This window comes from Hemibagrus wyckioides, linkage group LG16, assembly GCF_019097595.1.
Source record: "Hemibagrus wyckioides isolate EC202008001 linkage group LG16, SWU_Hwy_1.0, whole genome shotgun sequence".
NCBI classification, from domain to species: domain Eukaryota; kingdom Metazoa; phylum Chordata; class Actinopteri; order Siluriformes; family Bagridae; genus Hemibagrus; species Hemibagrus wyckioides.
Window position 1 is genome coordinate 4,032,296 of NC_080725.1, and position 14,699 is coordinate 4,046,994.

Here is a 14,699-nt window from a genome sequence, read left to right on the forward strand (position 1 = left end):
AGGCTTTCTGTAACCCTGTCTAGGATAAACTTTACTGAAAATGGATGGGTAGGAATACTTGGAATGGTTTCCTAATCATTGTTTGCATTAGTATCCCTTGTATTACTTCACTTTATTTTCAATTTCTTTAGTTAATTAAGCATTAACTGTACACGTTGGTCTGCCTGATTTGTCACATGACACATGTTCAATTTATTAGAGCATATGGCTGACTCTAATACACTGGCAAATCAGCTTATTAGGCAAACCATATACGTATCACAGCCCTATATTAACTAATTTGCTTGAATCCTCTGTATGCGCTCATGCACATCCAAAAGACACGATTTCATCTTTGCTCTGATTTCATCGTACGCTATAGCTGTGGAGTTTTTGTATATTTTTACGGTTTTGAATCAAGGTGCACTTATCAGAAGTGATCTTCTCTGTCAAAGCCAGCATTATATTCAAAGTAACAGATACTTACTAAACGTCTATGTGCCTCATTTTTGCTTTTTGGGTGGATAATACAATAATGCATCATACCTTTCTATGCGCTATGTGAAGGCTTTTTTATATTTTGTTGTCACATCAATTATCAAGCTGCATGCACATGAATCTATTTGTATGTAAATCCTTTGCAGGAGCATTTACACAAGAAGTGTGGTCTTCATGAAAATCCAACGTTAATATCCTGTGAGAGCTGCTGGGTTTGAGTAAATTTATTCATAGCGAGGCTCTCTAATGTGAACCGTGATTGATCAGCTTCAAATCATATAATTGGTGCTAAGTTGCTGCAATTTCATACATGGATTATGTTGTCACTTAAGTTTAAGCCACTTAATTCTTTTAATTGTGCACAAATGTAATTTTTTTTGGAAGCGCAGTCTTTTAGTAGAAATGATTTGAAATGAAAGAAAGCAACCCCGAACAGGTTGTGATGAAGTCTTGTGAAAGGAGGAAGAGTTAGTGTGTGTCTGTGTAGCCGATACAGTGCAGTGCTTGAGTTGCATTACTGGAAGGTTTAATTCGTGCTGCACCTTTTTGACTCGCTTAGTCATCGTTTTGCTATTTTCAACTCTGTGAGATTTGTCATTTATGGAGTTTGTGGATTTATAAATGTAAATCGGCTGAATTGTGAAAGGGCTTGGTAATCTACAGGTGGAATGTGTTTAAATGGTGTGAGGACTGAATATCCAGTGTTGCAATGCCTCATCAAGTCTTCCTCATTTATCAATATTTCAGTAAAGATATGTAACGTGTCTAAATGTTCATGTAAGCCAAGCCGAACTAAAAAATTTACAAAAGTTTCATAGTCACTGATTTTCTTCATACTCTAACACGTGTTTCTTGATGAACGAAAATCACTTGCAAATTACCAGACTTGTGCTAGGCTAGTGACTCGTGTGAAATGCCATAACAAAAAGCAAAATGCACGGTGAGAGTAAATTTTAAAGTGAAAGTTATTTAGACCCATGTTTATGCCAATAAAAATGCATATTATTTAACAGCATAACAGCACCTGAAATTACAGGAAAGGTTCGGTGTGAATGTGAAGAGAAAAATGTGCGCCATGAAAACAAAGGAGAAAAGATGTTACCCAGTATCACAGGGAAACTGGTTTCTTTTGTTATAATTAAATGATGACGACGTTGTTTAATGCTTTCGATGACCTGGCGAACTAGCAGGAAGTATATTATATAATATATTATATTATTGATATAAAGCACTTATGAATACTGTAAATGTAAATAAACAAACAATTTAAACTTGGCAGTATGATCCATATCTGAAAGTGTAGTAATCCCTGCAAATTATACGAACTGAAGTCTGTCAGGTTTTTGATGATTTTCATTAGTTAGTCATCTAATGTGTAAATTTACAGACACTCATTTCTTATGTAAATGCTCACATATGTGATTTAGAATGAATCAGTTTGTCTCCAGCTCCAGCATAAATTAGGCCCACTGAGATCAGGACACTGAGTACATACATATCCCTTCTCTTCTCCATCTGCCCTGTGTGATGAGACTGTGATCCAGCCCTGTAACATAACCCTCCTCAGATGCAGATGCAGTCATTCAGCATCCATACCGCTCTGGAGCAACAGCGTGTGTGTACATGTGTAGGTGCAAATGTGTGAAGTTAAGGGATACTGTTCAGGTTGTCCCCTGCCTTGTGCCCCGAGTCACCTGGGATAGACTCCAGGCTCCCTGCAGCCTTGTTTACTATAGAAAATGGATTCATAATAATAAAATTAGACTTAAATTTATTTGTATATCCACAAGCTGGTTTCGGTATGATTGACAAGTGTGAAATGCCACAAGGCTGTCATGGACTGACACTCCGTGTCACTATCTAATGCTCCATGCTTATTTTGTTGACAAAATGGTGATGAAAAATCCCTATTTCTGACTTAGGCATGCTTTATACTTCTGTGAGCATCTTTGAGAATGACAGTCGTTGTGTGTGGATGCACGTGTAAGTATAAATTCTCAGCTCTGTATGTAATGTGAGTTTGTAGAGTAAGGGGGCAGTATGGCATGAACCTTACCAGAATTTAGAGGAAATGCAATGCGAAAGAGAAATCTCATTCAGACAGTGTATGGAATAGAAAACACCATGGGTGTAACTATGTTTGAAAAGTGCTGGGGACAAAAAAATTATGATAGTGAAAATGAAAATTTATCTGTATCACACATTTCCTATATCGAAGAACTTTAATCTAACTACTGATTAAATTCACAATTCTACCAGTTGAAGAATGATGGCTGCGTTAGATTTTTTTTAACTTGGAGTTTTAGATGAAAATAGAAAATAAAGTGTGTGATCCTGCAGACTGAATAAATTGGCATTATAACTGGCATTTGGCATTATAATGACAGCTACAGGTGGTATAAAGCCTCACATTTTAGATTTGCAAACGGTTCAAATTCAGAATTGTAAATAAATTCATGATTCACTCTCATGGTGTTATCATCTTGCCATATGTGATGCGAACGTGAACTAGAGAAATGAGATAGAAATGTATTCTTCATGTTACTTTAGCTGACAGGATGCAAGATTTATCATAGAGGACAAACACCCCCCATTAATAATTAATAGTATAAATAGAGCTATTGACATATTTTTCAACAGTTACTTTCACAAGGTTTGCCAGAAAGCTTCACGTTGAGACTAGTGGTGTGCATCGGGACTGAAAAAGTAGTCGCGCAAGTGCGACTTGCATTACTTTCATGCTGAGCTTGAAAGACACTGAGTATGAAGCTTGTGGGTATATTTGCCAGGTTTCCCACTCGTACTTCATTTCAAAAACTGCATAAAAGCCTTAAAACTAGCACAAAAAGTTCGGCATTGGACAAGGGATACTTTACTCCTTTTTCTCAGTCTTTTCATCAAGTTAATAGTAATGCAGAATGTTATCTCTGTTGGGGTCTCTAGAAATAATAATTTATTTAGTTTTGAAACTAAATAATGAAGAATATAAGTCTTCTTAAATGAACAGTCATCCTTTTTGTAAAAATAACTGACACAGGGTCTTGGAAAGTCTGGGGTCTATCCCAGGGGTCACAGGGCACAACCTGGACAGAGTGTCAACCCAACACAGAGCAAAATCACAGACAGACTCACACACCGATTTACACACTACAGACAATTAAATGCCCGTCAGTCTACAACACATGTCTTTACATGCACAGGACACACACAGGACAATCACTAAGGCTGGCAATCACTAAGCCACTAACCACTAAGCCTTAACCTTAGTGTATACAGATTATAATGAAATGCAGCTTAAAGGATCCTATTTTGAATAGCAGCAGCATATAGTCGGTTTACTAAATTAGAAATAATGACAACGTTCTGTAGGACATACATTGACATTTGGCAGACTCCCTCATCCAGAGCAATTGAGGGTTAAGGGCCATGCTGCAGTGGCAGCTTGGTGGACCTGGGATTCAAACCTACAACCTTCCAATAAGTAGCCCAACGCCTTAACCACTAACCCCTATCTGGCTCAGAAGATGAATAAGATTAAAATTTTGCAAATTTTTAGTTGTAGTAATATGGGAATGAAAAAACAACATTTTCTACCAGTCCAGTTTTTGTTTCAGTGTTTTCCAGTATTTTTAATGGCAGAGGTCATTAATGGTCATTAATAAACTAATAATAAAAAACAAGAACAGATTCAGATGTGAATATTAGAGTCAACAAACAAAGGCAGGTAGAAATCGAGATAACAGCATTGAATTATGTCTTTAATATATAGTCTTAAGGTAAATGAGAACACATTCTGTCAGCGGATGGCATTTATCATCACCATCCGCTCTCAGTGACTCCTCTGTTGTTGCCCAGAAATAAAAATGTCAGTACTTGCCTCAACTAGGATAGATGAATCAGAACAACATATAACATCTTCAGTCTGTGTTAAACAGGGCTTACAATTGTTCAAAGGGCTATAATAGTAAAAACCACACAGTGTTTCATTCATCATGACTTTGGCTTTACAGTCTTTTGTTTGCGGGAAGGAGCATGGAATCAGTATTGATCTGAACTTGATCCAATCATACACAGACTGTGGACATCACATCAGTGTGAGCCTGCTTTAGATTGTCAACACTCAGATTGTAACCTGGGCTTTTCCTTTTCAGCTTTTGCTTTCTGCTTTTTCTTTTCCATTTGCAATGCAGTATTGTGCTGTATCCCAGGACATCCAATCTGAAATTCTCAAAGGCAGCAGACTTAAAAACACTGGCCTTGCAGAAGCTGAGAATATGAACACTGAGCATTTTAATGTAGCATTGTAGTGCTTTGCTAAATCCAAATCATGAATTGTCACACCTGTAAGTCCCCACTCTTTGATATGATCCTGGATGGCAACCATGAAGTACTCAGAATGGAAATAAATAGTCTCGTTTCAACAATCACTCCTGTGTGATTGAAGAGACTCTCAGATGCACCTGCTGCCAATGCTCCATATTTATCTTGTGTTTGACAGCATATTGGATGACTGTGATACATTCTCCATGAAAGATCCCTTAATTTACTCTGCCCCTGTAGACATCAACAGAGGTATGTGCTTTTGCAGAAATTTATTGACAGACAGACAGACAGACAGACAGACAGACAGACAGATAGATAGATAGATAGATAGATAGATAGATAGATAGATAGATAGATAGATAGATAGATAGATAGATAGATAGATAGATAGATATGAATTTATGAATGCGACCAGTAGAAACTGAATAGAAAGAGCAGAGTCGGTTAGATCACTGTGGCTAAGCTCACTAATAATGCAGTTGGTTGTATTTAATTAATGAAGGAATCCAAAAGTCATGACTTAAAATCTGATTTGCAGACCTGTCTGAAACTAATCTCTCTCTTTTGCCTTAATTAGCTGCCCATGGCACCTTTGACAGAGCTGAGAATATAATAATACATAATACAACTGTTTTTGATGAGTTCTTGTCCCTTGGTGGTCCAGTGGCAGGATCCTGCGCTCTCATCGGCTTGGGTTCAGTAACAGGGAACTAACTCATCCCCTGAGGGATTAACTCTCAGTGCCGGTCCCAAGCCTGGATAAAATGGAAGGGTTGCATCAGGAAGGGCATCCAGCATAAAACCTGTGCCAAAAATAAATATGTGGACTAGATGATCCGATGAGGAGACCCCAAACAGGGAGCAGCCGAAACAACAACAACAACATCTGTATGAATTCCTAAAGGCTTGATATGTATTTTTTTTATTTTTTAAAAAAAATTTGTTCTTCTATTACAGACAGTTTCTTGTTTTGTTTTAGTTTTTTACTTTTGAAGATATGCAAAGAAAATATACTACTTTCATATTTAGGCATCTTGTCTCTGAAGGCCAAGCCTTGTATCAGGAATGCTAGGAGTCAGCTTTGACAGTCATCTTAGTTTTAAAAAGCAAGCCTGTAAAGCCTGCAACATAGCATACTGTCACCTCTGTAATATCTCTGAGGCTCTTGACATTTTTCCTTGGCTGACAGTAAGGAACTTTTACATGCTTTTTGTGTCACCTAGACTGGATTACTCTAACACTCTCTTATCCGGCCAGAATGCTACTGCCAGAATCCTGACATGTACCAGAATGAGAGATCATATTTCACAGGCTCTTAAATCTTTTTATTGGGTATACCTGTATTGATTTTAAGATTTTTTTATCACATTTTTCACACCTTCACGGTCTTGCCCTTCACTTTTCAAAAGAGTGTTTGATATTCTCCAACTGTATCATTTGGATTATTAAACAGTATGATCCTAGATATAAGTGGAAGCCTAGTGGAAGTAGAGGGACTCTTTTTGAGGTTACTAGCCCCAGATTTTACTGAAATCTACTTATTTCGGCTTCCATTAGGTAAAATACTAAAAATCTAAAAAATTAGATAAAAAATCTTGAAATATTTGTACTTGTCTGTAGCAGCTAACTGGTTTTAATGATGTCCCATCATTCAGTTATGGTGGCTCCAGGTTACAAATATTAATGGCTTATATTAATGTGTTGGTTCTAATACATTATCATTTCTACAGTATAATACTCCTATAGCTGAGTAAATGCTGCTAATTAATTGAATCTAAAATCAAAAACACCTCATCACTGGTTATGTCCTCTATATGGAGTTCATGATAGAATAACATTCCACTACAGTTGTTTTTTTTTTTTTTTTTTTGATACCTCACTTGAGTAAGTGTGTCACTAAATTAGGGCTGTGGCAACACATCAGCATCTAAATGTGGGTGTACTATAAGCAGTTGCCTGGGCCTGCATCAGACCCTGAGCTAACAGAAACGAGCTAGATGTTGTCAGAGTCAAAAGGCTTGGTGTGGTAACAGCATATATAAGCGGCATAGATCACACCAAATCAGAAGCAGTTGAGATACACTCCGAGCCTCACAAAAGCCTTCTATGATTTTGTCAGACCCTCCAAAAGCTTGCCTGAGCTGGCTTTGTCACCACTCTAATATCTGGAATAGGGAGGGGACAAGAGCCATTAACAGAGGCCACTTCCTACAGCTAGGACCCAGCATGCTGGTCTAAAATTGATGAACGGATGTAGGCATGCTGCGCTAAAATGTGCTTGGAATTGTGTAGGAACAAAGATGTGAACATTGCAGCATTGGAAAGATAAAATAGACACGTGGGTGCCATTATGCAAGTCACTCCACCCCCTATGTGTAGCTCAACCCAGAGCTCTAGGAAGTAACCATGGGTAATTTACTATCTCTGTCGGTTATAATAGCTTGTAAGCATGCATTATAAAGATTAACCCTTTGGTTATGGGGATAATGTGTACAGTATGCACCCTCAGCTTTGTGGGCAGATAATACAACCTAAAGAAAACAAATAAAATCAGTCGAACGAAAGTGTTGATGACAACACAAGGATTCTGGAATCACTGTGAAAGATATCTAATGAGCCTAACCAGAATATAGCTACTTCTGATGAAGCCAAGGGGTTCAACATTTCTGTGTATCCTGGGGAATAACATGCTGCAGCAATTTCAGAAAACAAATTCTGCTCTTTAGGCAGTTATAAAATGCTGCCGATTTGGTTGGGTCATCGAGGGCTTACGTGGCATGATAACTCTGAATTCTTGGCAAAAAAATAACGTCTCCGACAGTGCCTCATCAGAACAACATACATGCATAGTGGTAACAGAAAAAGTAATTAAAAAAACAGCACTTGAGGCCAATTCAGGCTAAAAGGAGATCAGGACATCTGATCTTTATTGCTGTTATAGACGTACACTGAGGAAATGTATCAGAAGTACACAATTGATGACAGCGGGGCTATACAACTGGATCACCTGGTTGTGATGTTTATTAACTGATGTTCCTTACAAATTGGATTTTAGCAGTCTAGTCACTCTATCAGACCTAGGTCCATTGTGAATAGCTAAATATTCGACTTGGCCATAGTTGAGAGCTGTATGTTGTAGCCAGGCATTCTCCCTCGCATGCGTGGGGTCTAGTGTGGGATTGATATCCTACCATATTAAAATGCATTAAGGCCCATGTGAGTGTGTGCATGGGAGGTAACAGCTCTGTCTGATAGTTCCAAAAGTAAACTTGGAAGAAGCGATCAGTCTCTTGGTTCAGATATAACTATGTGGTCTCCATCCTACGTCTCTGTAAAAGTCTGCTGCAGGGAAAATAGAGGGATGAATATAATTCAGTGCTAATGCTTTCTTTATGTGTTCTTCAATGGCATAAGTTTGTGGTTCAACAACAATGGGTCAGTTGCACAGTGGCATGTGGGGGTAGTTCAGACACCTTGGCTTTACCATTGAGATTTAGGTAAGGCACAGGGATCTGCAATTCTTTTCTGTCTTGGGGAAACAGTCTGCAAGAAATGGAAGAGAACTGCAAGAGCTTTTACCTCTCGGATATGGATGGATTATTATAAGCTAGCCAGGGGATATTCAGCACAATGGTGATATGAATGGACTTGGTGATGAAAAATGAGATTCCTCTATGGGTAATCAGGGTTATGATGATTTTATTTGTTTTTCCACTAGATGTCCCACCCATGTGTGAATATTTAACAGGAACGACAAAGATTCTTAACTGCCATGCTATGTCTTCTTGAATTTGCTAGCTACGCAGAAGTTAAGAAGAACTGGAAAATATTCAGACTGGTAATCCTGGGATGGGCAAATTAATAGAGTACACCTTTTGTTTTCTATTATGTGTGTGATGGGAAATCTCATCGGGGTTGTTGATATTGCTTCTTTAATAGTACATGCAGAGTCCCTCCCTCCTGTAATACTACATTTCCCTCATGGGTATCTTATCATTGCTTTACATTGCATCACTTTCTGATTTGCATTCAACTCAGGTAGTCGTGGTTTGATACTGGGCAGGAGACACCTGGCTCTCAACAGATTATTGGTAGGAATGGTGAGCAGACTGACCTACATCAAGGTGAGCTGTTTGTTTTTTCAGATGATCTCAGTTTAGAGAGGCTCATTGAGGTATCAAAAGTATGCACTTTTCAAAAAAGGGTTGGTACAGCAACTTTCGGCTATGAGGGTGCAGAAACTGGAACGCAGGATGCATAGTCAGCTGCTGAAACCCGATGATCGAAACTTCCCAGAATGCCTGAGCCAAAAAGCTTTGCTCTGGGGCAGTTGTAGCACCATATAGCACAAAAGTTGATAAAGGGCAGCACCCCAGTGCAGTCTTATCAGTGCCCTTCTATTAAGCAGAAGTATAGTTATTTTTTGTTGATATCTTGGGACTGGCTAGTGAAAAGGAGAAAACACTGTGTAGAAGCCCTTACATTTTCTAGGGGATGTGCTGTACATCTCAGGCAGGGCTGTGCAGGGTTTATGCAGAGTTTCTTTCAAGTTTGTGACTTGTGAGCAATGAGTCATGAGCAGATCCCCTAGTGCTATGGCTGCGGGGGAAATGGTATGACAGTGAGTTCCTCTATAGCCACAGAGATTTGCTGGATTTGCTGACCGTGTTTTCCAAGAAAATAGCCCAAGGAAATTTAGAAATTCTTATGTAATAATCCAAATTCAGTAGAGTAAGGATCCATGTGCCATGGTTTTATGGAGGCAGACAACATATTAATCACAATCTAATACTCAGTATGATATGGAACGTAGATAATTAGGCATGCAGAGCAATCTAGGAAGAAGAACAGAAAACAGGTTGAGGTACATAATATGAGGAACATTTATTTGGTTCATATGTGAACACAATTCTTCTGAAGCTCTTCATTCATTTGAACACACTGCTGCGGAATACTCGTCTAATTGGTTAATGGACAGGTATGCAGGTGTTCTGAATAAAGTGGTTCTCCGCAGGTTCCTTCTCGATATAACATAGTGGTGTAATGATTGTTGTATAGAAATAGTGCTTGTTCTGTAGGTGCTGTGACTGTTCTGTTTGAGATGCTGCTCTTCTGACACTTGTCATCAGTCGAGTCTCTCCCTGGTGTGAGACGCTGTCTCACACATTGCGGAACATTGAATCTAGCAGGCTGCATTACTGTCTGACACAGAACCAGGGATTTTGTAATGTTTTTGTTTAAGTCAGCGTTGTGCAGCTTCTTGGCGTTTGACAAAGATTGAAATGTGTGCTGTTTTGAATCCATATTTGCATGTTGGTGTGTGTGTGTGTGTGTGTTTTAAAATACTCCAAAAAAGTCAAGCCATCACAAACTTTTGAATGAAGATCTCCTAACTTTGCTCTGTAAATGCAATTTTCAGCTGACATTACACAACAGCCTACCCAAATACTGTATCACCTATTGTTAGACTTAGTGCAGCATGCATGAGAGTATGATGAACTTTAATGTGTCAAAAATCCAGGTATTTTGTTCATTGATTGATTTATTAATGTATATGCTTTAAGCCTCAGAGTTTTTTAACCCTACACAAATGAGGTAAAGACTGACTGATCGTTCTGTTCTCTGCCGTGTCTTTTAAAGGAAACGATTACATTGATTCAGAAGACGAGTATTTTGAGATCCCTTCCGTCAGCAGAAACAAAGCAGGAGTGTACGAGTGCACAGCATCTAACGACATCGCCTTCGACAGAAAGATAGTGCAGCTGGTGGTCAACTGTGAGTGCTTTTCCTCTGTTCACACAGATCTACTCCACATGTTTGGTAAAAGTGAACCAACAGTATGTGAATTGTACTGAATAATCTGAAATTGTATGTTAGGCTCAAGGACAGTCTTTTGAACCTAAGAATAACCAAGTGAAAAGTAAGCATGTTAGTAAGCAAAAATAATTATCGGTTTATATAATCATGAGGAAAATGAAAAGATCTCTTATTTATCTCTTATTTGCACACACATGTGCACACATCTGCACACACTTCTATTGTTAAGAGGATCCTCAAGTAGGAAAATAAGGATTTGTGAGTCTGTTGCATTGAGGAACTGACTTGATGGGACGCACATAAAAGATAACATGGACATTTTAATATTGACTGTTCTTTTTACACTCATTAATGCTGTTTCGAACTAACAGGTGCGTGTGTGTGTGTGTGTGTGTTCGTTTGTGTAGATCCTCCCACTGTGTTTGAAGGTAGAGATGTGGGTGTCTCTCTGGGTCACACTGGGGTCTTGACATGCGAAGCAGATGCTATCCCACTGGCAGATTTCGAGTGGTACAAAGACGACAGAAGGTAAATGAAAGAATGCTTCTGCTTTAACTTCTTAGTGCTCTTGAGATCATATCATTTTCCCCTTAAATAGAAAGTGCAGTTATGATCAGTGTCTAATATGCCTGTAATAAACAAACCCGTTACTTGAATAATTCGATACAGTACATGTAGAGCCCTGATGTGTTTTGTTATTTCGATATCCGTAAGCAGTAAGAAATGGGAATTCTGTGGTGAAAAGCATATTTAACATGGTATATTTATTCAGGTATTGCTGCCACTGCTTTCATTATTCCTCCTGTCTTTAGTGTTTATATGTTTGAAATATGTATTACAGAGAAAGAAAAGCAAAAGCTTTATTAAATGTCAGCATTACTGAATATCAGCTTAATGTGTGAGCTATAACTGCCACAGAGGGGTACTTTAAAAAGACTGTAATCACTATGATATTTGTGGGTAGGATGTTTGGATTAATGAACCTTCTATTATCAGACTGGCAAACATGATTATACTAGACTTATTTGCCAGTACAGATATTTTTAAAATGCTAAAAGGGGGGTTGATGAATGGTTGAGGAGTCGTGTAAAATGACTTCATTTGCAAATATGATGTTCCTGATTTGTGTCCAGATTTAATGAGTGAGTTATACCGGATATTATTAAAATAGTAGTGTCTTTTTGGTCCTGTGAGCTTCACATCTGACTGCATTTTCACACCAGCATTACAGTAAATACTGTCATGATTAAATATTTTTGTTATTATGCAACTATAGTGTTTCTTTCCCCATTGAAATTTTTCATATTGGACTGGAATGCCAACATATGGCATAACATATACACAAATACTGTGTATACTGAAGATTCGGTTTTTAAAATCATTGTCTTTTCCATTAATTCATATTATGTTGCATCAATAGTCATTTTTTTCTCCTTTAGTAGCCGCTTTGTCCTGGTCAGGGTTGGGGGGGGAAGACAAAATCTATCCACGGAGCACTGGCCCTGAAGTGGGAATTCACCCCGTAGAAGATCCCAGGAACCACACATGCACCCATCCACACACTCATTCACACCTACAGCCAATATAGCATCACTTACACACGTTTTCAGGAGGTAGGAGGAAACTTACCTGGTCATAGCAAGTCTGAATCTTTCTATGCATAGACAGAAACTTGATCTCAGAATCGAACCCTAGAGCTGTGAAGTGATTTTTCATTTTCCATCTAAACTTGCTTCATTGCTGTGAAAGGATCAGGTTAGGATTGGTGTAAAGCATGCGCACATCTTCAGAGATGGTATTTGTATAAAAGTCAGGGTTGCCAAATTGGATTAACTGTCTTCAATTCAGTTTTGAATCTTTCTAATTAAACTACAAGCCCTGTCAAACTGTGGCCAAATATCGAAATAAATGATATCAATTAGCATAAGGTTATTTTGTTTCCCTCCCAGTGGGCTTGAGATAATCATAATCATGGAACAACTGGAGGAAATGCATGTTTTCCATTACATTCATTTACAACAAGACCTATATTTATCATTAAAACAAAATTATAAGATGCTTTAATTACCAAAACTTGATTATATTTATACAGCTATTAATTAGGTTATTAGATACAAAATTCCAATATGCAAAATTTTATTCTTTTAATTTGAGGAATTTTGATAATGATAATATTCAACCTAGTCTATCTATTTATTTATTTATTTATTTATTTATTTTAAAAAGGAGGGGGAGGATTAAGAGACCACGAAATGTGTGCTTTAAAATGGAAATAAATCCATATGCTCCTCCAGGCAACCCTTTCAGCTCTGATTGAGGTGCTACAGGGTGCGCAGAGGTTTGCACCTCGGTAGATTTGACAGCTCTCTCCATAGACACCTCATTTTGTTGTGCTATTTTGATCATGGATATTACAGTTTAAAAGCCTCCTATTTCACCTGATGCATCGTCTTTATTTTATATTCATGCGGCTAGTAAAGGCATTCTGTCTAAAGCACATTTGAGTGCAATGCATCTCAATATGTTCACTCCAACCCACCTTTGTTGTCAGCAAAGAGAAAATCACAGAGCTGTGTGTGATTAGTGGATGCTGCTGATGTTAATATCTTCTGGCTTCTGCACATTACTTTTTTTTTTAAAATGTGCAACGGGCCAGCTGCCATCTGTGGCCATGAAATGCAGATGCTGTCACAAATGTCACCCTGCTCTTCAAAAGCACCTCTGATGTGGTGCAAATCACACTGGGCTGATCCAGCTCCCTCAGCATGCTGCCTTGTCTTTCAGGATCTTCAATGGCTTTGATGGTATTGAGATCGAGGACATCGGATCCACGTCAAAGCTGACTTTTCTCAACGTGTCTGAGCAAGACTATGGAAATTACACGTGCGTCGCCATCAACAAACTCGGGAGTGCAAACACAAGCATCATTTTATATGGTGAGTCAGGTTATACACGTAGATTAAAAAAGCTTTGTTTTTCTTTATGCATAAGAAATATATTTCAATAGCATCAATAGATCTAAAAAATACTGTTGCTTCCATCTTTTGCTGAAAAGTCTTACTAACAAAAACCTACATAAACATTTATAAATGTTTATTTCTTTAAAAAAGTGGGGGAAAACATCAGCTGACATAAATAAAGTTGACATAACACTTGAGTCAAGTAACATCTTTTTGTTGAATTGCAGATTTATTAAATTTAATTATCAGTTTAAGTTAAAACAGTTAGCTCAGTGTAATTTTAGTACAATATATGGCCAAAAGCATGTGGTCACACGATATGTATATCTGAATTTCCTCTTAATAATAACCATCACTTTTCTGGGAAGACTGTCCAGTATAGAGTATGGCTGTGGGAATTTCAGCCACAAGAGCATTAGTGTGGTCAGCAGTGATGTCCAGCGAGAAGGCCTAGGGGACACTCTGTGTTTCAGTTCATCCCAAAAGTGTTCAGGTACAAAGCTTTGTGCACAGGGGTATTGTCATGCTGGAACAGGTCTCTTAGTTCCAGTTCCAGTGAAGAAAAAATTGTAATGCTACAGTATACAAAGACATTCTGGACAATTGTGTGCTTCTAACTTAGGGTGAGAGTCTGGACCATATATTATAGTGTATGAAAGGGTAAAAGTATCTCTGGACCTAAGAAGTTTTATTATTATTACTATTATTGGTATAATAATAATAATAATCATCATCATCATCATCATCATAATAATGCACTAAATACTGCAGTGAGAGAAGGAATAGAATAATAACAATGTCAAATACAAAAAATACACTCACCGGACACTTTATTAGGAATACCCATATCCCTGTTTATTCAAACAGTTATCTAATTATGTGGCAGTGGTGTAATAAAATATAATAAATGCAGGTCAAGAGCTTCAGTTAATCTACAAAAATACAAACATTAGAAAACACCAGTTATGTTAAACATGGTAGGGTTTTTGCTGCAAGATAAGGGTGGTTTGAGTATTTTAGAAACTGCCGATCTCAGCATCTCCACAGCAAAACTAGACAACATCCGGTCTTTTTTCAGTCTTCAGCTATCTATTTTTGACAAATATATACCCACTGTAATCT

At 37.9% G+C, this 14,699-nt stretch overlaps 1 protein-coding gene across 8 annotated transcripts in view; it reads left to right on the forward strand.

Moving 5' to 3' along the window:
• The window catches only part of ntm (neurotrimin), a 382,749-nt gene that overhangs the window by 356,267 nt on the left and 11,783 nt on the right, over positions 1-14,699 (forward strand). For all 8 annotated transcript variants that reach the window (XM_058412525.1, XM_058412530.1, XM_058412522.1 and 5 more), the window contains 3 exons: positions 10,441-10,575; positions 11,025-11,145; positions 13,402-13,553. In XM_058412525.1, coding sequence (XP_058268508.1) covers positions 10,441-10,575; positions 11,025-11,145; positions 13,402-13,553 — 408 coding nt within the window. The remainder of the gene's footprint in view (positions 1-10,440; positions 10,576-11,024; positions 11,146-13,401; positions 13,554-14,699) is intronic.